This window comes from Schistocerca piceifrons, chromosome 2 (genome assembly GCF_021461385.2).
Source record: "Schistocerca piceifrons isolate TAMUIC-IGC-003096 chromosome 2, iqSchPice1.1, whole genome shotgun sequence".
NCBI lineage: Eukaryota > Metazoa > Arthropoda > Insecta > Orthoptera > Acrididae > Schistocerca > Schistocerca piceifrons.
In genome coordinates, this window is record NC_060139.1 from 585398008 (window position 1) to 585422123 (window position 24116).

At 44.1% G+C, this 24116-nt stretch overlaps 1 protein-coding gene across 1 annotated transcript in view; it reads left to right on the top strand.

Moving 5' to 3' along the window:
- The window catches only part of LOC124775618 (glypican-6), a 105664-nt gene that overhangs the window by 24230 nt on the left and 57318 nt on the right, over positions 1-24116 (top strand). The window contains exon 3 of the mRNA XM_047250446.1: positions 11902-12123. Coding sequence (XP_047106402.1) covers positions 11902-12123 — 222 coding nt within the window. The remainder of the gene's footprint in view (positions 1-11901; positions 12124-24116) is intronic.

Genomic DNA, 24116 nt, shown 5'->3' on the forward strand with positions numbered 1-24116 from the left:
GTTGAGTCTCTGCCGTATTATCTTTCGTTCTAAATAAGCCTTTCATCGTCACGCATTCCCAGGAATAGTATACTGTTCGGTGCAGTAATAAAAAAATAATAAACATAGAACCTATACAACAACTTCGCCGTTGCCCGAAACGATTCCGTTTTCAGAAATATTGTACAGCGAATATTATTATCTGGATTTTGTTAAAATTAACCTGTAACTAAAGCAATCGTCAAACAATTATAGGTTGTGGACTCTTTCTTCAGTTATTTACCATTGTCTTTTTTTTTAATATGGCATCCCTTCCTCAATAAACTTGTGGAACAAGCACGGTGAATCAGAACAGCCATCTGTCTCCTTTCTTGATTTTAGCTGTTCTTTCAATTCCATTGAAAGTTATTTGTGTACACTGCTTCTTACACAGTTTCCGTATAAAGAGTCTTTACAGTTCCCATTCTATACTTCGAATGAAGTTCCGGTTTAAAGTGTAACATTTGTAATCTTTTCCAAACAAATTAACTAAAAAAATGTCTTCTGCTGATTTCCAGTGATTTCTTCCGTATCATCTTCAAAGCTAAAATTTCTTCACCAGCTACTTCCCTGGGTCTAAAACAGTGATGATCTTTGTTTATTTGATGGTGTATCATGATTTTAACTCCTTTTTTATTGAATAATGCGTTTGATGTGAAGGACAAGCAATCTCAAATCAGTGTACCATGTAGTAATAATGACGTTCCATCCGTCAAATGGGAACGTTAAAACTGGCGTCCGCTTTGTTACTTCTCGATACGAGTGGACTTAGTCGGCAACTGGCTGCACCTCCTGAGTACTGCTAGCTCAGCATTTAGCACCACCTTAGCACAATACTACAATGCCCTGTACTTGTATTCATAACAATAGTGCGTTCTAAATAGTAGCACTTCAGCCTAACATTACTTGTTTATGGTCATGAAAGATGTCAGGTGTCGGCAGGATCAAAACAGCTTCCAGTTCGTCAGCTCACCAATGTTACACGTTTAATTTTTGCCTCAAGACCCACAGTTAGATATATGCGCGGGTGAGGACTATCCGCAGTGATCACTACTTTGCGGATCAAAGCTTACGCCGATGCTGATAGCTGTTGATAAATGTCTGCGGATATCCGCAGTAATAATTACTTGGTGATGAAAAAAAAAAAAAACATCGGCAAACGAAACCTTGGGCCAGGAGCAATCACACCGTCACCACTCCGGCTACAAGACAATGTTTTGAAAGATATTAATGTCCGTGGATGTGGATGGCGTTGCGGATCTCGTTTCTCTTATCCGCGCAGACCTCTGCCTATAGCTGTTATTCGAGTGACATAGAAAGACACTTGAGCGTGTAATAATCTCATTTAAGTATATCAGGGGGCGAAAAAAATGCAGGGTTTATTCAGCGCTCAATGAAAAAGTTTGTCTGGTAGGCTGACATCACAGGACGAATGTTATCAGAGTCGGTGATGGTAAGGTTTTTCCCTCCGGCGCCAAGAAGACTGGGACAGCACAGCTGGCTACCATAAACAGTGCGCGCCCAGCCCATCAAGTGTTTCTTGCAGCGGCTGGGCTTGCGTACACACACACACACACACACACACACACACACACATACACACACACACACACACACACATACATTCTCTCTCTCTGGGGAGACGAGACGCGGCCCTCTCTGATTTACTGACGGCTATTAATTAGCGCTCTTGACGACGGCCATAAATTGTCTGAGAGACACTCGGTGCCTACTCGCGTGTCGCTGCTTCGGACGACCACAGTCTGGAGACTGCAGCGCTCAGTGACCAGATGGAACCGACGTCTGACTTGCAAGAAAGAGTTGCAGATTGTGATTAAAATGATAAAAGACGAAGTTGACAGAGTATTTTGTTAAAATACAATAATACCTCATTCACTTCTAGACTCAACCATTTCCGACTTCGTTACGTCGTCAGAGTGCGCTGATGTAGCCAGTAACATCTGATAAGTGTTCAACCAAGTTGAAACCGGTCCTTCGACAACAACGTGATTTAGAATGTACTGTACTAAAATACTGTTACCATCAGATGTGATGCTGTGTGTACATATTTAGGTATCATTTCTTCATATACAGAAATTTGTTTTGCAAATTCCATTTATCGTGTGAAAAAGCGCGCCACCATTGACGGTTTTGTGTTCGCCCACCAGCGACGTAGACCAAGTTAGTCGCTGTTACAGTTCATGCTAAGACCTGCTACAGTAAAAAACGCAACCTTCCGAAGTCCCCCTGTTCTTCCATGACCCCTGAATAGCATATTACAGTTACATAGCTGGTGATATTGCAGACGTGGTTTGAACAGTTCGAATGCTCCAACAAATATTACACTGGCATCGTGATTTGGATTGTCGTGAAAAGGAAAACACGAATCCCATTCTCTGTTCCATGCTCTCATAAAAAACTGAGGGAAGAACAGTCGATATGATCTGAGTCCTTGTCCATCTCAATCCACGCTCGGTTCTTGTTGTCACCTTACAAATGTGACGCAGTAGGTAATATTCTTAACACACTTCTGGGAATGTGTACCTTACTGATTTTACCAGTTAGTCGTTTAGTCAACTTCTCTTCGTATCCGATTGTGCTGACCGCCATGATCATCTACGAAAAACATTCTCCTGTGTGGACAAGGACTCATGACTCTTAGCAATGGTATCACGGTAGGTAATTGCGAAAGTGTTTCCATTACTTATGAGATGACTGTAAGCTTCCTCTGATGTGACAGCTAATTTTCATTTGCTTCCCGCCAATTATATTTCGTATAGTTTCACTGTATTTAGAAACGACCAAAATGTACCCCTCCAAATGTTGATTTACGCACTTGATCACAGAAGCCGAAACTCCGACACCTTTCGAAACAAAACACTCTAAATGTCTCCCGGTTTGCTGTATCCATTGCTGTCAGACAAGTGCCCGAAAGATAAGTCGCATACAGACCAATAATCGTCCCAAAATATACTGCAGGGGACAATGTTTTTATGAGATTGCAGTGGTGACGCACGATTCGTGACGATACTTCATTCTCACAATCAAAATTCGTACTGCACTTGCTGATTATGAAAACTCGACAAACCGTTAACTTCGCCCTTAAATTTCTTCGCAGTTGCAGAGTATATTGCACAACGTGTTACTAAATATCGAGAATTCATCATTCATGGGTGAAACAGAATTTCAATGTTTGGTAGGGAACAATCTGCGGATGCATAGACAGTTGATTGATCTCGTAAACGTCATCAACTTTACCATGTTGGAGGGCTGCTGCTGTTATTTACAATTGACAACTGGTGTCAATCCGGAACCAATAGAACAGCTGTGGCCAGCAGTTAAAGGTTAACAGTCCAAACGATCGCCGCATGTTGCGTTCAAATTCTTATACCTTCAGTCTACATCAGACGCCCACTATTTAAACCACGTCTCGTACTTTTTTCGTCAGCGATGGTGGTTCGCCTGGTACAACAAACATGTTGATTGAATGAGTAACGAATGTGGTGGGGCCTGTTAGTCATATGAGGAGTAATTTTATTCATCCTTGAATCAATTTTACAAAGATACTGGACTGTTCGAGGCACTACAATTTACGAAAAAATTACATTAATCGTATATCCTGTACCAGAATGAAAAATGCTCCTATCACAGCAGAAAAATGTTATGTTAACCGGGGACCTAGAAACGACGGAGAGGCTCCATCCCCGCCGCAGCCGCAGTGGTCCGCAACCGCACGACGACTACCGCAGTCCACTTCACCCCTCCGCCGCCCAACACCGAACCCAGGGTTATTGTGCGGTTCGGCCCCCGGTGGACCCCCCAGGGAACGTCTCACACCAGACGAGTGTAACCCCTATGTTTGCGGGGTAGAGTAATGGTGGTGTACGAGTATGTGGAGAATTTATTTGCGTAGCAATCGCCGACATAGTGTAACTGAGGCGGAGTAAGGGGAACCAACACGCATTCGCCGAGGTAGATGGAAAACCACCTAAAAACCATCCACAAACTGGCCGGCTCACCGGACCTCGACACAAATCCACCGGGCGGATTCGTGCCGGGGACCGGCGCTCCTTCCCGCCCGGAAATCGAAACTTCATTTAGTTATATACTGTGTCTTTCTTCGAATATTTCCATAGTCAGACGCTTGTAAATGTTTCTCACCCATATGAAAATTTTTTATTTTGTCATTTATTGTTGCGTTATTGTTACAACGTTATGGTTACAATCTCATAAAAGTTCGCAGTACGTTTGAAACAGCGCATAATGTGTTCCTCCCCTGCATCCACCTCTGACCTGCAATATTATATCTCTATCCAGCCTCTTAAGCACATATCTGACGGTGTTATCTGGCTAAATAACGGTTCTATGACGACCCATCTGTCGATTACACAAAGGGTTGTTCAGATGATGCTTCACGTGTAATGTAGAATGCAAATAAGCTCCATCATGTAGAAAGTACATTTCATTTCGTGTGGCGAACGGTAAACCCCCAAATTCTACCGCTAAATTTAAAAAAAAGTTACTGTATACTGTAATAAAAACATGGCTCCACTAGAGAAAAACTAATGTGTTTTAAATGTAGTCTGTTCCGGAAATCATTCGGATATATTAATGTATAAACTTTTTAGCTCCAATGATCATACCTCCCACATTACCGACTTTCTCACATGGGGATGTGAAATTCCACGTATAAGCAATTACAGCTTGCAATGAACCTTGCTGGGCTAATTTCCCGCTTCTGCTAAGTTGGTCACATGGCTCATGTTTTCTTTAACTGTTGGGGTACGAAAGTTAGATACCTCGAATGTTCTCACAGCGGAAAGAGATTGACCTATTAGGAAGACGAAACCGTTGGGCCACTATCCAGCGTTCCATCAAGGTTTTCAAGAGTGCACATGCCGGATGTGTGCCATCACACTGCCTTATCAGCACGGAGACTGGCTCTCAAGCTCCAGAAAATTTGTTAGAATTATTCAGATGATCAATGTTGTTAAATCCTAACGAAGGTGTGAAGCATCTACGGACACAAGTGCATGTTCAAAACGTAACTAACTGTGTCCACAAAAGTCTTAAAACGTTATTAATAATGAATTAAAATCTTTCAATTTGCTTAGAGGAAAGTAAGACTGTTTCCGGCAACGTAGTGTGCTCGAATACTGTGTGCATCTGTCTATATCTCAATTTTCTCCAGACAGCGATAGCATCTTTCCATACAAACCTCACCTAACAATCATACTTTTCACGTGCACGTCAGTATGTGTTCTCCGCGAGGACGTGTGGTATTTTCTCCTTCAGTAGTATTTCCCGTTGTTTTATAAACACCTTGCACTTCGAGAGTCTAGTGAGAAATTATGAGTTCCTGTATATTCGATATAGGAAAAGGCACGCGGTGACCATATGGGATACAGTCCAACCTTCAATATTTATATGGGAGTGGGCGTTGCATCGAGTGGCCGGATGCGTCTTCGTATGGAGCCTTCTGTCAATGAAGGCACATCCGGTGATTCGATAAAACTCACAGTCCATATAAATATTAAATGTTGCGTTGCATACTCTGCTAGGGCTGTACCTCAAAATTATTATAAACATTTCAGTATAAATCTGTAACGGTTAAGTCTACGATGGAAAACACATGTGATAAAAGTTCACTGTATTTAGAGCTTTCATAAACAACGAGTGTTCGTTTTTTTGGTTGGTCGACGGTGCGAAATGATTGCAGCAGTGCTTCAGAAGCGCCATATCGTTTCAGGTACCCATTGGTTAAGGTGATGGAACTGTATCCCAAACTTACTTGTTTGTGATGTGGCAAGCTAACATCTAAAAGTTGCAACTTAAAAAATCTGTAAAAAAAACCACAAACACTAAAAAATGTATAGCACTTCGACGCAGCATACGACTTTCATAGACATAGATCAGTGTTTGATATCTAGTTAACAACTTCAGCTATAGGTTCGAGGGCGTCTATTTTTCCAGCGTATTTTTTACTTGCAGCGTTGTTGGATGATGTGGTCTACTGTCCACTACGTTGTTCAGCAGTCACATTCAGTGCTATAGAATATAGACGATACCGTATCTGTTTTGGGCAGCCCGACACTAACGTGACAAAAGTCATGGGCTAGCAACAAGCACTTAGACAGATGGCAGTAGTATCGCATACACAAGACCAGAAAGGGCAGTACATTGGCTGATGTGTCACCCGTACTAAGGTGATTCATGTGAAATGTTTCCGACGTGATTATGACCCCACGACGGCAATTAACAGCTTTGAACACGGAGAGATAGTTGGAGCTAGGCGCATGGGACATTCCATGTCGGAAAACGTTAGGGAATTATACTTTCTGGCATCCACAGTGTAAAGAGTGTGCCGCTAATACCAGTTTTCAGGCATTACATCTCACCACGGACAACGCAGTGGCCAGAGGCCTTCACTTAGAGCAGTGACGTTAGCGAAGTGGTGTCAGTGATAAGACAGTAGCTCTGCGCGAAGTAACCGCAGAAATCAGTTTGGGACGTATGAAGAACGTACCCGTTACGATAGTGCGGCGGCAGTTGGCGTTAATGGGCTGTGGCACCAGATAACCGAGTGCCTTTGCTAACAGCATGACATCACCTGCAGCGCCTCTTCAGGGCTCGTGACCATATCGGTTGGGCTCAAGGCTACTGAAAAACCATGGCCTAGTCAGATGAGTCCAGATTTCGGTTGGCAAGAGACGATGGTAGGGTCAGAGTGGCGCAGACTCCACGAACTCGTGGACCCAGATTGTCAAGAAGGCACTGTGCAAGGTTGTGGTGGCGCCCATAATGGTGTGGGCTGTGCTTACATGGAATGGACTGGATCTTCTGGCCCAACTGAACCGATCATTAACTAGAAATGCTTTTATTCGGCTACTTTAAGACCATTTGCAGCCATTGATGGACTTCATGCTCCCAGACAATGAAGTCATGTCACCAGGCCACAACAGTTCACGCTTGGTTTGAACAACACTCTGAACAATTCGAGCGAATGATTTGGTCACCCAGATCACCCGACATGAATCCCATCGAACATTTGTGGAACATAAGCGAGAGGTCAGTTCTTGCACAAAATTCTGCCCCGGCAACACTTTCGCAATTATGGACGGCTATAGAGACAGCATGGCTCTAAAGTTCTGCACGGTACCTCCAACGACTTGTTGAGTTCTTGCCACGTCGAGCTGCTGCACTACCCCGGGCACAATGAGGTTCGACAAGATATTAGGGGGTACTGTCATCTCAGTGTATTTCTGGCATGGTCTGCGTGGATTCTGTTTAAACGGCACCAAATATTCTTTGGATCTGGTATAGTGGGTTCTTCGTAGACGTTACGACGGCATCCTTTCTTCAGCTTCCATCTTTCTTTCCGTGCATCCTCCAGGAAGGAGCTTGACACTGAAACAGGATATAGTTTTCCCACACAGTCTATGGCACCATAGGCCGGAGAACGCAAAATTGTCCAGTTGTGCAGTGTTGTATGGATTGGAAGTGTTATTGGGAGTATGGCATGTTGGCGTGTTATCGCATCAATTCTGGCGAAGTGATATCCGCAAGTGGATTGATCCCAATTACCATTATTTAGAGAGAGAGAGAGAGAGAGAGAGAGAGAGAGAGGAAGGAAGGAGCTCCTGGATATGAGTTTGGGTTTTTTAACTGCAGCTCATTTTGTTGTTTTTGAACCACTCTAACATTTACCACTACAGAGAGCAAAACGGAGGAGAGAGTGCGAAGTAAAGAAGTTACACCCTAATGGCATATCTTAGCAGCAGATTGTAACAACGTAAACTGTCGTAACTTTCCTGTCGGAAAAGTTGGAGGGAAAGTTCGGAAACGGCCGCCGCCGGAATTGAACTTGACTCACTAGGTAGCGTAGGAAACATCTGCAACAACTCCCAGCCTCTTTTGTCGCTTTTATCGGTTCTTTTCTTATAATGGCTCTCTGTCAAGTTAGTTCGAGCTGCCTTGATATGTCTTTATGCACGCGAATCTGAAAGTTTTTCTTTATTTACACTGACAACAGCTGCCCTTACCGTGAAGTTAAATTTTGATTTGGGAAAATTTTCTTACTTGAGTATTACTCAATAACAGAACGTCGTCTTTCGTTTTAAAATGAAATTGCTATCATGGAAACACCATAAGAGGAGGAGTTGTTACTAAGATTTAGTCGAGGCACAAGGGTGCCCGCGCTGAAACCTTGCTGCTAGAATCTGGAAGATGAAAGACCAAGAGCGTTTTCTCCTTATGTGAATTTTCCCTCCTCGGCAAGATCAGACGTATTCTCGAAAAACACCGTGCTAAGGTGGTCTGCCAGCCTCCTACGAAGATTGCAGCAATACTCGGTTGTGTGTGAAGATCCGTAAGACTGGTGTGTGTCAGATTCCTTTCGGAAATTGTGGTAAGTCATGTATAGATCAGACAACATGCACCGTTCATGAGAGGTGCGTGGAAAACAGAAGACATTCCCCACGCTTACTACAGCCAGACAAATGAGCTGCAGCAGAACGTTGTGTAGATATGGGTCATTCGATGACTTACAGTAATGTTAAGATTTTAACATCCATCTCTTTTGGTTCCACCCGTATTTTCAAGCGAGACATAGAAATTAATTTAACAGGTAACTTAATAAGCAGAGATAATGGTACTAAGGGAGTACAGGTACTAAGGGAGTCAAGACCGCCGATTCTACCCGCTGGTGCCACAAACCACCACACTCAGCTTTTGTCTACTGTGCCGCTTGACAATGTAGTCTGTCAGATCACGGTCACCATGACACGGTCCCCTTCAAAAACATTCCATTCAGCTACTTAGAATGTCAGCGATATATTCACGAGTCCGTCACAATCTGAAACGTTTGTGGTTTCTGGAGTGGAAGCCGACGCAGTGGCATGGGAACCAACTGCACCACACACAATATGTCGTCGTACCAACATGAAAAGCAGCCATGCGGACATAGGGACAGTCGTCAAGTGCCGTGATCACCGTGTGTGATCCGAAGCCCCTCCGTAACTGCATATCACCTTGGCACGCAAAACTGTAGCAACAACATGTCGACAGTGGCAAAATCATTTCACAGAGACCTATCGTTTCACCCTGTTTGCACTAAGTAACTAATACGCATACATTGCACTCTTTAGCGTCGGCGAGGTGTACTGGGACTTTTGTACTCCGTTTGACGGTTCTTCGTTAAAAAGAGTAATGTGACGTTAGTGATTCAAAATCAGTTTGTTCCCTAATCCATCACAGTTGGTTGGAATAAATTAGAAAGATAACATAAAAATGTCGTTATTAAGTAGTTAGCATCTATTATAAGCGGTCTCAGTAAATGGTACAGCAAGTGTCCTCCACATACTGCCATCATAGGAGAACGCTGCTCCTGCGGCCCTGGCGTTTCTAATAACCATCCACATATCAGTGCTCACAAAAATGGAGCATTCGGTTCACCACCAAGGAATATGTATTCGAATCCGAACACTATGACCCATTTTCATGAGTGTTCATGAGATGTACTGAAATACTCTGTTAGGGTCTTATTCTTCCGCGCAAGCAATGATCTTAATAAACTGCTGGTTAGTGCAGCTTTGTTTCTGTGTTAATATATGTCGTAATATAAATGGAAGGAGAGGAGGCAGACGTTGGTGCGAACTAACGTCATTCTTTTGTCGACTGCTACCATGGAACCCAACGGATATATCATAACCAATTGCGTCATTACCTTCCCTCCATGAGGCCTTGTCAAGTGGATTGAAAGTTGCTGAACCGTCCCGTAATAAGAAACTATACGATACCATTGTTGTCCCAATACTATTAACAAATATTTTTTATACCGCCGGGATTGGAACTGTTCTCCCCCTGGGTAACAGCCACCAAGCTGGAGTGCACTAAAGACTGGTGGTAAATTGCGTATGTGCAACCAGAATAGCGTCGTCTCATATGTCAGTGAAAAGGTCTGTGTTGCAGCAACTTCAGTCATTAAAGAACCATCAAATAAATTGCGAACGGAAAAGCAAGGGCCAGTAAGTCTCACCGACGTCAAAAGCATGCAATATCAATATAAGAGTTGTTTTGGTTTGTACCGCAATTGTCCTTGATTCACAATTGTCTGTTGACAATTAATCGTCCATAATGTTGCATATCATAGGTTAGTCCAATGTTTCGTAGACATCGAGGTCATTACAGGTGTGTTTTACAGTTAGCTGTAGTCGTTGTGCACCACGCTATGGTCCACCACGAGCTGTCTGCTGACACAATTGCGAGGTGCACACTAAGAGGAAAGTAACCCGTGCGTATCCGCTGCTCGAGTGGCAAAACTCAGCTTTCCGGTAGCTACTAGTAGTCGTCTCGTATGATGATGTGGGTGTTGTTTTCAGTCCGAATACTGGTTTGCTGTAGCTCTCATGTGCAAGCGTCTTCATCTTGAATAACTACTGCAGCCCACATCCATTTGAACCACCACCTCATACTCACCTGTTGGTCTCCATTGGCAATTTTTATTCTTGCACACTTCCTTCCAATACTAAATTGATGTCTCAGAGTGTGTTCTATCGACTATTCCCTTCCTACAGTCAAGTTACGCCACAATTTTTTCTCTCCAAATCTATTCAGTACCTCTCCGTTAGTTATGTGATACACCCTTCTAATCTTCAGCATTCTTTTGTAGCATCACATTTCGAAAGCTATTATCTTCTTGTCTAAACTGTTTACCGTCCAAGTTTCACTTCCATACATTGCAGCAATCCATATAAATACTTTAGAAAAAGGCTTCGTAACACTTAAATCTATATTGTGTGTTAACAAATTTCACTTTTACAGAAACACTTTTCTTGCCATTGCCAGTTTATATTTTACCCGTAAATCCTCTCTACTTCGGCCGCAATGTTATTTTACTGTCCAAATAGTAAAACTTATGTACTTGTTTCAGTTTCTCATTTCCTAATCTACTTCCTTCGGCATCATCTGATTTAATTCTTCTACATTCCGTTACCTTCGTTTCGCATTTGTTGAAGTTTACTTTATATCCCCCTTTTAGGACTCTGACCATTCCATTCAGCTGGTCTTCCAAATTCTTTGTTGCCTCTGACTGAACAACGATGTCATTGGCGAAGCTCAAAGTTTGTGTTTCTGCTTCCTCAACTTTAGTTAGCTCTTCAGCTTTCTCCTTCGTTTACTTCATTGATTGCTCTATGTTCATATTGAATAACATCGGGGATAGGCTACAACTCTGTCTCATTCCCTTCTCAATCACTGCCATCCTGTTTCGTACAAGTTGTAGATAACGTTTCCCTCCCTGTGTTTTACGCCTGCTGCTTTCAGTGGTGTGGCAAGTGGGCAGATATTGTAAGTTCAGGCTGTAGCGTCGGATCCAGCTGACGTGCCTACATGCTGTTGCGACTTGTTCTGGCGCGACGGTAGCAGAGCCCGCATAACATAACATGACCAGTAGCTGTGCAGACAGCGCGGTAGAGGCTGGGACAACAGTACTGCAGTGAGGTTTCTGTAGCGTTCGGCCGCTGCGCGATAGTGGAGGTGCAGTTCACCAGCTGAAGCCTATCCATAAACATAACTTGTGACCTACAGCTAGCGAATCTGTAAACGACAGTATTTTACAGGTACAGTAATACGCTCAATAATTTAAATCACTAGTCTCTGATTAGAGGGCCAAATAAGAAAATCAACGCATAAACAACTGAGACGGCCACTTTGGAAGATAGCTCAGCAGCGACAGAAAGGAAAGTGGCCACGCTTTCGGAACAAAGAGATGAACACTTCCAGCGATGGGAACGAGAATGTCTTTCTGCGCAGGTGCCAATTTCCTTTTTGTGAGCTCTGCTGACTCCTTCACAGCGCTGTCTGGTTGACTTTCCGTGATTGCAGAGCGTGACAGCTTTTGCAGCTATTCGTGTACCGCGTGTCAAGAGCGCGTTGGTCTTGTTGCAGGGGACCACCTGACGGTGTGCCCTCAGGGGCCGACGTGCTGTACGCAGGAGATGGAGACGCGGCTGCAGCAGCAGAGCCTCCGCGAGTTCGACCGCGCCGTCAAAGACTCCCTGTCCAAGCTGGCGGGCCTCCTCAGGACGCGCGCCACGCGCTTCGACGGTAAGATCGTGCACACGCAAGCTGTTTGGTTCTCCTTTTGTACCGGTGCATAAGTACAAACAAGTAAATTATGTGACTAGTAGCAATACAGAACAAACAATTTATTCGTAACAGTCATTATAGTCACATAGAAAGCTGATGTAAGTTGCAGACATGCAGAAAAGGAAAATTTTGAAAATTTTCGTGCATCCAGATAAGCTGAACAGTTACTACATCATTGGTCTTCGTGTTTGCTAAACTCTGTAGCACTCAAAGGTGCGCACTTTTTCTTCAGTAGTCTGATTCAGTATCCACTATTACAGCGTCACATAGCGCTGTTGATTTATGGACGCGTAACAAACCCACAGAGTTGGTGACTGACTGTCGGAATGTGTCTCTTCCCTTTTTTGTGTCTGTGGAAATGATCAGTCACTGCCAGCAGACGCGTCGTAATTAACAACTTATGAAGCGAACGGTAAGGCGGTGAGGCGCGTAATTACACTTCATCCGGCGGCGAGTATTCGTGGGCTAGCTAGCGGCTGGACCGCCACGTGGTGCCAGGCGCTGCGGCTGATTGATCGAGGAAGGGCCCGGGCCGTGCCTCGCAGCTGACGGCCCCTGATGGAGTGGCTGGCGGCAACCGGAGACACCGCCGCGCCGGACACAACAGCCGCTGTCCCTTTCAGCAGCCTCGCCTCACCTCGCCCCGCCTGTTTGCTCTGCGCCTGGCCGTCGACAACGCTGCGCGGATCCCACGTACGGTGTCTGTACTCAAACAGTTCGGTCACACGGTAGCTGAAGTGCAACCATCTGCACCAGTTGTCGTCAAACCTACATGAAGTTTTCGTGCTGTCCGCGGTTCTCAGTTTTATTTTATAATACGCGCCTAACAAGGACAAGTCCCCATCGGCGGGTCAGCTTTTTAAAAGCACCAATACGGTGATGTGAAAGGCTATTTACAATTTGTACAAAAACCAGATGACGGTTATAAGAGTCGAGGGGTATGACAGGGAAGCTGTGGTTGGGAAGGGAGTGAGACAGGGTTGTAGCCTATCCCCGATGTTATTCAATCTGTATATTGAGCAAGCAATAAAGGAAACAAAAGAAAAGTTCGGAGTAGGTATTAAAATCCATGGAGAAGAAATAAAAACTTTCAGGTTCGCCGATGACATTCTAAGGACTTGGAAGAGCAGTTGAACGGAATGGACAGTGTCTTGAAAGGAGGGTACAAGATGAACATCAACAAAAGCAAAACGAGGATAATGGAATGTAGTCGACTTAAGTCGGGTGATGCAGAGGGAATTAGATTAGGAAATGAGACACTTAAAGTAGTAAATGAGTTTTGCTATTTGGGGAGCAAAATAACTGATGATGGTCGAAGTAGAGAGGATATAAAATGTAGACTGGCAATGGCAAGGAAAGCGTTTCTGAAGAAGAAAAATTTGTTAACATCGAGTATGGATTTAAGTGTCAGGAAGTCGTTTCTGAAAGTATTTGTATGGAGTGTAGCCATGTATGGAAGTGAAACATGGACGATAAATAGTTTAGACAAGAAGAGAATAGAAGCTTTCGAAATGTGGTGCTACAGAAGAATGCTGAAGATTAGATGGGTTGATCACATAACTAATGAGGAGGTATTGAATAGAATTGGGGAGAAGAGGAGCTTCTTGTGGCACAACTTGACTAGAAGAAGGAATCGGTTGGTAGGACATGTTCTGAGACATCGAGGGATCACCAATTTAGAATTGGAGGGCAGCGTGGAGGGTAAAAAACGTAGAGGGAGACCAAGAGATGAATACACTAAGCAGATTCAGAAGGATGTAGGCTGCAGTAAGTACTGGGAGATGAATAAACTTGCACAGGGTAGAGTAGCATGGAGAGCTGCATCAAACCAGTCTCAGGACTGAAGACAACAACAACAACAATAATAATTTATGGTCCTAGGTACCACATCCTGCAGCCATTCATCCTGGTTATCCACGTTTGCGAACAATCGACGACAAAAAATGCGGAATTTCGCAGGATACTCCATACTTTTATTAAAGCACTGCATGACAGACTGGTTGCGAAGCGCAATGGTGAAGGTATCGGCGTCATATACAAAAGGTTCCGGTTCAAATCTTCTGGAGGTTCGAAGACTTTTATTTTTAAATCTTTCGCGTCCGTCGCTATTTATATTGAATTAATTGCGTGAAATGTAATTTTTTTGTTTCTATTACTGCGTCACATTATTTTAATCACTGTTATTTTTTTCAGTTGCTCTTTTTTCTGCCTCTCATTCTTTTCTACTTGGAATCTTTCAAATGGCTCTAAGCACTATGGGACTTAACATCCGAGGTCATCAGTCCCCTAGACTTAGAACTACTTATACTTAACTAACCTAAGGACATCATACACATCCATGCCCGAGGCAGGATCCTAACCTGCGACCGTAGCAGCAGCGCGGTTCTGGACTGAAGCGCCTAGAACCGCTCGGCCACAGCGGCCGTCGTGGAATCTCTGTGCACGTGAATTCTTTTTACTTATCTGTCATAATACTTAAACATTTGCAACTGCCGATGCATTGGTAGAAAAATAACAGACGAAATAATCTTTTTTTATTGACTGTGTAGTGGTGTAAAAATGCATTTTTCTTTAGGAGATGTACATTGTTTTGAATGGTAATTGTCAGACATAATTTAAAAACACTCATTGTTACTGCAGTGTGGACAAAGTAACGCAGATGAATCTTCAAACGAAAGAATGGATTATAAATGAAATGAAGTTCAAGTCAAACGGAAATAAAGAATATACTAACACGGACAAAAATATAGCATGATGAAACGAAAGCCGGCCGCGGTGGTCAAGCGGTTCTAGGCGCTTCAGTTCGGAACCGCGCGCCTGCTACGGTCGCAGGTTCGAATCCTGTTTCGGGCATGTGTGTGTGTGTGTGTGTGTGTGTGTGTGTGTGTGTGTGTGTGTGTGTGTGTGTGATGTCCTTAGGTTAGTTAGGTTTAACCTAAGTTCTAGGGCACTAATGACCTCAGAAGTTGAGTCCCATAGTGCTCAGAGCCATTTGAACCAATTTTTTGAAACGGAAGAAACTAAATCGAAGTTAATACATAAAAATGATTAAATTCACATCAACAATGATTGCAAGTGGGGAAAGTATGATAGGAACAAAACTAATATTTAAACGTTAAAGTTAACACAATGCTTAAAATGATGGGACAAAGCGATAGGAAAAAATATCGATTCAAAGTAATTAACTGAATAAAAATAACGACCAAAATCATTTCGTGGAAGATTTAAGAATTAAAGTCTTCATTCAAATTTCCTGATGAAATTTGAACGATCAACCTTTTGCATGTGACAGTCCACAACTTCGCCGTTACGCTAGAGAATCAATCTGTTAAACATACCTTTATTCCAGTTGTACAGCATCACACAAATCTCCGAAATCTTTTTTAGTTGGTTATTCGTAAACGAGGGCGGACCAGGATGAATGGCTGTAGGGTGTGATACCTGGGACCCTAACCTACATCACCATATAGATGATATCAAAAACTCTATCCCACCGCTGGGGACCTCTGCTCGTAACAACTAACAACCGAATTCAAAACCGTCAAGCAACGGTAAGAGCTTTTACGAGTGTAGTTTTCCTGTTCAGTAAGAAACAAAAGTACTTACAGATAGTAATATTTTAAGATGCACTTAACTTCCGTGAATTCGGCCACGACCCAACTTGGCTGCTCCCCTCAGGGACAGAGGGGTAAGTATCGGGACCGCTACGGTGTTTGAGGATGCGTGCGGGAAAATGTTTTGTCGTTTGTTTTCCGGTACTGAAATCTCACTGGCGTGTGCGCCTCGAACCGATGAGCTGTTACAATAAAAATTGCAAACGGAACTCACGGTCGCGTGAATGCGCTTTACAGAGACGGTGTCCGCCCCCAGTAGCTGAGTGGTCAGCGCGACAGAATGTCAAACCTAAGGGCCCGGGTTCGATTTCCGGCAGGGTCGGAGATTTTCTCCGCTCAGAGACTGGGTGTTGTGTTGCCCTAATCATCATCATTTCATCCCCATCGACGCGCAAGTCGCCCAAGTGGCGTCAAATCGAAAGACTTGTACCCGGCGAACGGTCTACCCGACGGGAGGTTCTAATCACACATTTACATACAGACGGTCATCCTGAAATGTGTTATATATTTGTAGCAAAGAACATGAAATTAAATTAAGGGTGTTGTGATAGTAGAATAAAATTGGCCAGGTACCGAGTAGACCTTGCGCACTTAGCGTTGCGTACATACTTAATTATAATTGTGCATATTCTGTAGACGGTTCGTCTATCCCAGGAACAGAGAACCTTGACAATTTTTGCCTGTTAACGGTATCGATAGTGGCAAGATATCGGTCCCAGGAATTCGAAGACCATATCAAAATCTCTATATGAAACATATTTGCAGTTGCGAATATGGACTATCATCAGCTTTATAATGGAATGACGACACTGAAAATGTGTGCCGCATTGGGACTCGATCCCGGATTTCCCGCTTAACGCAAGCGGTCACCATACCATTAGGCTATCCCAGCACGACTCAGGCCCAGACGCAAACTTCCATAGGTCGTCAACCATGTATTTATGTCCCAAGGAAATGTGCATCTTATTCGGAGTAACATAGTCAGTACGGTATCGTATTTATCGAACACCGGACAGGCGACTTTAAAGTAAAATGTCTCCTCTGTAAGGGAATCTACGGGCGTCGTTCAATAAGTGATACCCCACATATTGTTTCTCAGAACATATTTATTGTTAAGAGACAGAATTTGGTGAAAATATACATCAACATGTGTTGTCCATGTCCTATTTTCCTACCTAGTCTCTGTCACGTTTTATGGCTGTACGCCAACGTTGTGGAAGAGCATGTATTCCCTGCTGGTAAAATTTCTTGTCCTGTAGGCGTAGCAATGTTTTCACTGCATGACTGACACTCGCATCACCTTCAGAGTGAGTGTCCCGTAGAGAATCTGTAAGCTCTAACAATTCAGAAGAAATGGCCTCTCTTTGAATCTTGTGGTCCGCTGTGAGCATTCGTGGAACCCATCGTGAGCACCTCTTTGAATATCCGAGTGTCTCGATCATTGCAGACGCATTTACAGTGCTGACCGGCAGCTGTAGAGGCAACGCGAATAATGGCATCTGCACTATTCATCATATCTGGAGCAGTGGCTGTGACAGTACGTCCCGAGCGTGACCGATCATGGAGCTCTGTTTCTACATTTCCTGAGGCTGTAACTTTCTTTACCCATCGCCTAACTGTACTCCCATCATCTGCAGCATCACCATACACTGCATCTGCACTCAAGAATTCAATAACAGCACGCTGCTTGTAACGTGAATCTTATTTAGACGCGATTTTGACGCTGTACTACGGCTCTGCCGTCTGCAAGAACGGTTCGAAACTTCACCAGCGCAAAGACCAAACATTAAATGTGAAGCACCACCAAGGGCGTTTGTCTGTGTATATTAATGGCTTTTTTTTTTAAATGTGGGGCATTACTTATTGAACGACCCTCGTACATAATGGATGTACAAGTACAGGTTGTGGACACATGGTTGACGACATATGGAAGTTTGAATCTGACCATAAGACTTACTCGGGTAGCCAAATGGTAAGACGACCGCTCGTGATAAGCGGGAAATCCAGGTTCGAGTCGCGGTCCAGGCCAAATTTTCATTGTCGTCTTTACATTACACAGCTGATGGTTGTCCATATTCGCAATTGCGAATACATTTCATGTTCTTCATAACGGCTGTAGTCGCAGCAGTGCCTGTTTCTTCGGACAAGAATTAATGCCGGAAGGAACTTTCCATCGTAACTCGGAGTAACACAGGCACTGCAATATCGCAAAATCTCTGTAGTCGTTCCTAAGACTAACTTCCACATACAAAAAGAAGCGAGCATGGGACTTAAGTTTACGTACGTATAGAGAGAAGATTTAATAGAATTTTCATTTACTTATTAAATAAAACAAGACTACAATTTATGTATGCCTGCAGTAATATTTTTCTTTCACCGATGATGAATTCAATGTAACTTACAATGGCGAACGTTTTTTATTTGATATAATTACAGTTATCAATTTTCGGCTTTTTTCCTCTTTACTTTTATTATGAAACCTTACTTCTTGCCAAATTTCATGTTTCTAATCAACTGGGAGTACCCTATAGTTCTTGAGGAGTGAGTTTGAGAATACAAAAACATGTGACACAAACGGCCGTTCTTTTGATTGCACTGACTTACTTACCTTTTTTACACTACAAAGGGACGATAGATCTTGGTATGGGGCATAAATTTCAACTCGATATGTCTACCCCGTACTGACAAAAACGAGTTTTGACGGATAGGCAGGCAGGCAGGCAGGCAGGCAGACAGACAGACAGATGGATGGACAGCACAGAAATCCTAAAACGCTTCAGTTTCCACGGACTGAGGTACGGCACCCTAAAAATTACATTCAAAGCATTCAGTACATATTTGTGATCGTGTATAATATCTCATAACGTATTTAAATAAAGTACAACTACTGTTATCAATCATTCAGTCATCCTGTCATACATACAACACAACACCATTTCGTCAGGCCGACCGGAGTGGCCGAGCGGTTCTAGGCATTTCAGTCTGCAAGCGCGCGACCGCTACGGTCGCAGGTTCGAATCCTGCCTCGGGCATGGATGTGTGTGATGTTCTTAGGTTAGTTAGGTTTAAGTAGTTCAAAGTTCTAGGGGACTGATGACCTCAGAAGTCCCATAGTGCTCAGAGCCATTTGAACCATTTTGAACTTCGTCAGGCAATTACAGCATCACCATTTTGGCGTCGCTGATGATGGGAGCACTCTGAAACAGAGAAAACTCGACATGAAGTTTTATAAACGATGCCGATTTTTTACGATCAGAACTCACGAGCAATCTTTCTATAGCTAGTTTTTTGGGTCTCATAACATACTGATTTATGTAGGTTACCAATTAATAATAAGATCGATAGATATGTGGTCCGAGGAGCCCGCCCACAGTTTCAGTATTGGCAACTGGTCAAAAAATTTTGACTACCGCTGATCTTCACTGATGAGCCAGAACATTGCAACCACCTGCTTAATGTCGTGTTGACTTTTGAAACGCAGTGCAGCAGCGATATTGCATGTCATGGATTCGACAAGTCCCTGGTAGATAGCAGTGATTTGGCACCAGATGTCTCTGCACAGGGTGCTCAGTTACTGCAGATTACGAGTCTGTATGAAACTTTGCGGTAGGTTAAAACTGTGCGCCAGACAGGGACTCGAACCGGGTGCCTTCGCCTCCCTCGGGCAAGAGCTCTATCAACTGAGCGACCCAAGCACTACTCACGAGCCGTCCTCACAGCTTTACTTACGTCATTACCTCGTCTCCTTCCTGCCAAACTTTATAGAAGCTCCCTTGCGAAACGTACGGGACCAGCACCACTGGAGGAAAGGATATTGTGGAGATACGGCTTAGCCACAGCCTGGAGGGATTGTTCCCAGAATGAATTTTCACTCTGCAACGGAGTGTGCACTCTTATGTAATGTCGTGGCAGAAAAGTTTAGAAGGTAGGAGATGATGTGCTGGCGGTAGTAAAGCTGAGAGAACTGGTCGTGAGACGTGCTTGTGTAGGTCAGTTGGAGAGAACTTGCCCGCGAAATGCACACAATTTCGAGCTGTCAGGTGGTTTCATATCAGCTCAAGCTCCGCTGCAGAAGGAAAATTCATTCTGAGCACGAGGAAGCGAAGGTGTCGCACGATAACGTCCTAGATGCGCTCCATCTGGTTCAGAATAGGTTCGCTATCATGCTACTCAAACAATTTTAGCAAAATTATGGCCTCGTGTGTTCACGCAGTCCACAGCTGTCACGGTACTTTTTGATAACTAACACAGGTCCCATGGAAGTCCAGCGAATGTCCCATGTAAAGTGAGACATGAGTCGAACTGCCATTCGCCTTCACGACAGCGTATCCGGACACGAATGTCGAACTGGTATAGCAAGAAAAGCGTTCCTTCAGCCCAGGCGACACATTTCTATCGATCCACGGTCTAATCTCGATAATCCTGTATCCACTGAAATAGCGTATTGACCATATGACATTATAGAATGAGTACAGGTCGATTGTTGCGGAGCCTCGAGATCAAAAACATCGCTGTACGCCGTATTCGGAAACACAGTCTGCGCCAGCACTGTACTGTGTAGTCAGATCGGTCACAGATCATCGCCTATCCTACCTTATAGAACAGACAAACCTCAGACCTTCACGATCTCTGATGAGGCGTGGACGTCAAACAACGTGTCGCATTCTTGTGGTTTCAACGTCTTTCAACCACTTCTTATAGCTTCTCACAACATTAGCACACAAACAGCGTACTATCTTTGCCGGTCTACACAAATTTCTGGGAACTTAAACCTGAATCCTCGGAAGAAAAGACGCCATAGTTTTCACGAAACCTTGTCAAGTACTTTCAGAGATTCTGTATTCAAATAAGGTCAACGGCCTGGCCGCAGAGGTAACACGGGTTCCCATCAGATCATAGAAATTAAGCGCTGTCGGGCTAGGCTAGCACTTTGATGGTTTATCATTCGGGTCTGCCGAGTGCTGTTGGCAAGCGGGGTGCACTCAGCCCTTGTGAGGCCGATTGAGGAGCTACATGATTGAGATGTAGCGATAGCGATCACACAAACTGGCAACGGCCAGGAGAATGGTGTGGTCACCGCATGCATCTCCGTTTCCGCATCCGACGACACCTCAGGGCTGAGGATGACATGGTGGCCGGTCGGTTCCGTTTGACCTTCAAGGCCTGTTCGGTCGGTGCTTTTTGTATTCAAAGACGTTGTTGGTTGCTTTGGGGAAGGAGACCAGACAGCGAGGTCTCATCGGATTAGAGAATGATGGGGAAGGAAGTCGGCCGTGTCCTTTCAAAGGAACCATCCCGGCATTTGCCTGGAGCGATTTAGGGAAATCACGGAAAACCTAAATCGGGATGGCCGGACGCGGGATTGAACCGTCGTCCTCCCGAATGCGAGTCCAGTGTCGAACCACTGCGCCACCTCGCTCGGTATTGTCAAAGACGATTGTGCTGTCATTGTGCTGCACCATCGTATATCTCGCTTAGGGACCATAAGAAAAAGAGAACCGAAATTAGGGCTTTTATAGGAATACATAGTCGGACAATTTCTCCATTGCTCAAGGCAACAGGAAAGGCAATCGATAACACTCGTATGACGTATGGTACACCATGCATTGTATGATGGCTTGCAGAATAAACAGTGTGTTCCTCCTAAGAGTCGTCATTTACATTTTCTCTGGTTTTTTGGCAGATATTCGCTCTTCCAGTTTTGCAGTGTGTCCTTGAAGTCATCCCTAACAGATACTGCTCAACACGTCTTACGTCTGACACCCAGTGTCGGCGGAAAGCCTCTTCAGCAAATGGTTTTTAAAGCGGATTTTTAAGTGTCCATTCGATTGAGCAGTCCCAAATTAGCCTAGTGCGATATTAATTTTGTCGATATTTATAACAGAGACAGTAAAACACGTAGAATAACCAGTACTCTAGCAGCGACTGCATTGCCCGCGCTGACTGCTACCGTGAAACAGAAGCGGTGCGCAGTCGCTATTGGTATGCTGGTTATTTCGTGTTTTTCTGTCCCTGTTAACCTTTGGAGCCCCAGTGGTTTCTGCCACAAAACAAAATTTCGTTGTTTTCTTTTGAAGTACCAGTGCTTTTTGCATGAAAAGGCAGAGATTTCTAGTGGTACACTGTGAGGTATTTCTACGAAAGCCGCTGTCACTTAGACAGCGTTCAAAGCAACAGTCGGCGCGGGGTTTGTGCTACGTGATTGTATAGGAGACGGCGATTTTTTATAGTGGCCATACTGAGGAGATCATTGATAGTGAAACTAAGTATATCTAAGTTATTGTAACGTGAACGTGAGTTCGTACTGTTACTTTTATGTGTACTATAGAAATGAAACCACTGTGACAGTATGTAGTCTTGATACAAAATGTATTAACTTTTAGGTCTATTTCGCTTGTTATTTAGGACCATATTATTTTTTAAGTGTTAGGAGTTCCTGGAAGTTTAAATATGTTGGATTTTGTCTAGGAAAATTTCGAGTGAAATGCTCCGTCTTTGTAAACTCAATGTCCCAATGGTTCGAAAGTACAACCTCCTTTTGAAATAATTGATTTTTTTACTTTTTGCCGATTTCTTCTTGTATTCGATGGTTACTATGATAATAAATGTAATAATGTCTTAAAATACTTTTTTCACATTGTTGGACTCAGAGTTAATAAATGTTGAAAAACTAATATCGCACTAGGCTAATTTCGGACTACTCAATGGAATAGGCACTTAAAATCCGCTTTAAAACTAATTTTGTTTGTGACAAGAAACAAAGACGCTTTCCGTCGACAATGGGCGAAGCATGAAAGTCATGATAAGCAATATTTGTCTGGACAGAGTCGAATTACACACCGGAGAAACGAAATTGCAAATATCTGCCCTAAAGTGGACTCAGGGTGAAGGGCCACTTCTGTGCAACGTTGGGTTACGGCGGTGAGTCACAGCGAGGATACAGCCCAAAGGCAGCTCAGATAACCAACATCAAAAGTGAAATTTTTAATAAAACCCAGGCGACTACACTCAGTGCGGCGGTCACGCCCCCTCTCGCCACATGTTGAACATGGTGCGTGGTCCTCGGCAGCGGCGGATAGCTGTCAACCAGTGGCCTGTGATGTCTGCGCCCAGACTGCTGATACCAGAAGCTGACTCAGCGGGGTGCGCCCCAGTCTGGCGTTGCATGGCTGGTCGCGGACGGTGCCAGGCGCTTGGAAGACTGCCAAAATACTTGCAGGGGATGACAGCCTCCGATGTCGAATCTCGCCCCTGCGAGTGGCGTCCAGGTGTCTGTGCCATTAGGGGTGAGTGAACGACTCTGCTGTCCCCGTCTGCTGACCTGGCTGCTACTGGAATGAGCCTGGAGGCATACCACTAATAGAGGGGCACCGTGTCCAGAAAGGAAAACTGGGTGCGAAAATGGTGCGGCGGTGGAGGCCCCAACTTGTGACGGCTGTTTGCTGACCCATATCGCTCAGACGCCTGGCGTTGCCCTCTCATCGTGATAAATGCTGCCCAACTGGGGATTGCTAAAATGGATGGTTATTTATGTGGACTGGGGCCCACTTATTGGACCGACGTGCTGCTTCTAGCCTCATTCGAAACTACAAACGCGTGGCCCGGCAATGTTGAAATGCTGGGCTCGTGTTGCAAGAGTCCCGCCTTAGTGCCGTTGGCAGGATTGTTGTTGATACCGGCATACTGACATCTTAGCGCCCCTGCATGAAGGGCCCTCACAAGTGGAATAATATTGTCAAATCGTCAATATTTTGACCGCCTGAGGGCGCGCATTGACGTACTGTCAATACTTGGAATATTGGCGATCAGTATTGTCAGTACATATAACGCTAGACGGTGTGATGAAATTCTCCATTCAAATGTTGAGAGAGTTTCATGAACCAGCCACACGGCATTGTGTTCACTTTTTGTTTTCATTTCGCCTTGTTGCAGAGCCCACCTAAATCTGCATCGATACCCTGAAAATCACATTTAAGTGCTTGGCAGAGGGTTCATCGAACCACCTTCACAATAATTTTCTATTATTCCAATCCCGTACAGCGTACGGAAGAAATGAACACCTATATCGTTCTGTACGATATATTCTCGCGTGTTCATGTGGACAAATATGTTAATTTGCCGGGTGTTGATATGTGGTGTGGCCTGTCGTAGCGCAGTTCGATTGGCCCATTATTCTTTGAAGGTAATGTAACTGGTGGGGTGTATCTTCATACCCTGCAAACATCGATTTTACATGCCACCCGAGAGATGTTTGGAATTGAAAGATTCTATGTACAACAGAATGGCGCTCCGCCTCACTACCACAAAAATAGCTGAGCCTCGTTGGATGAAAATCTC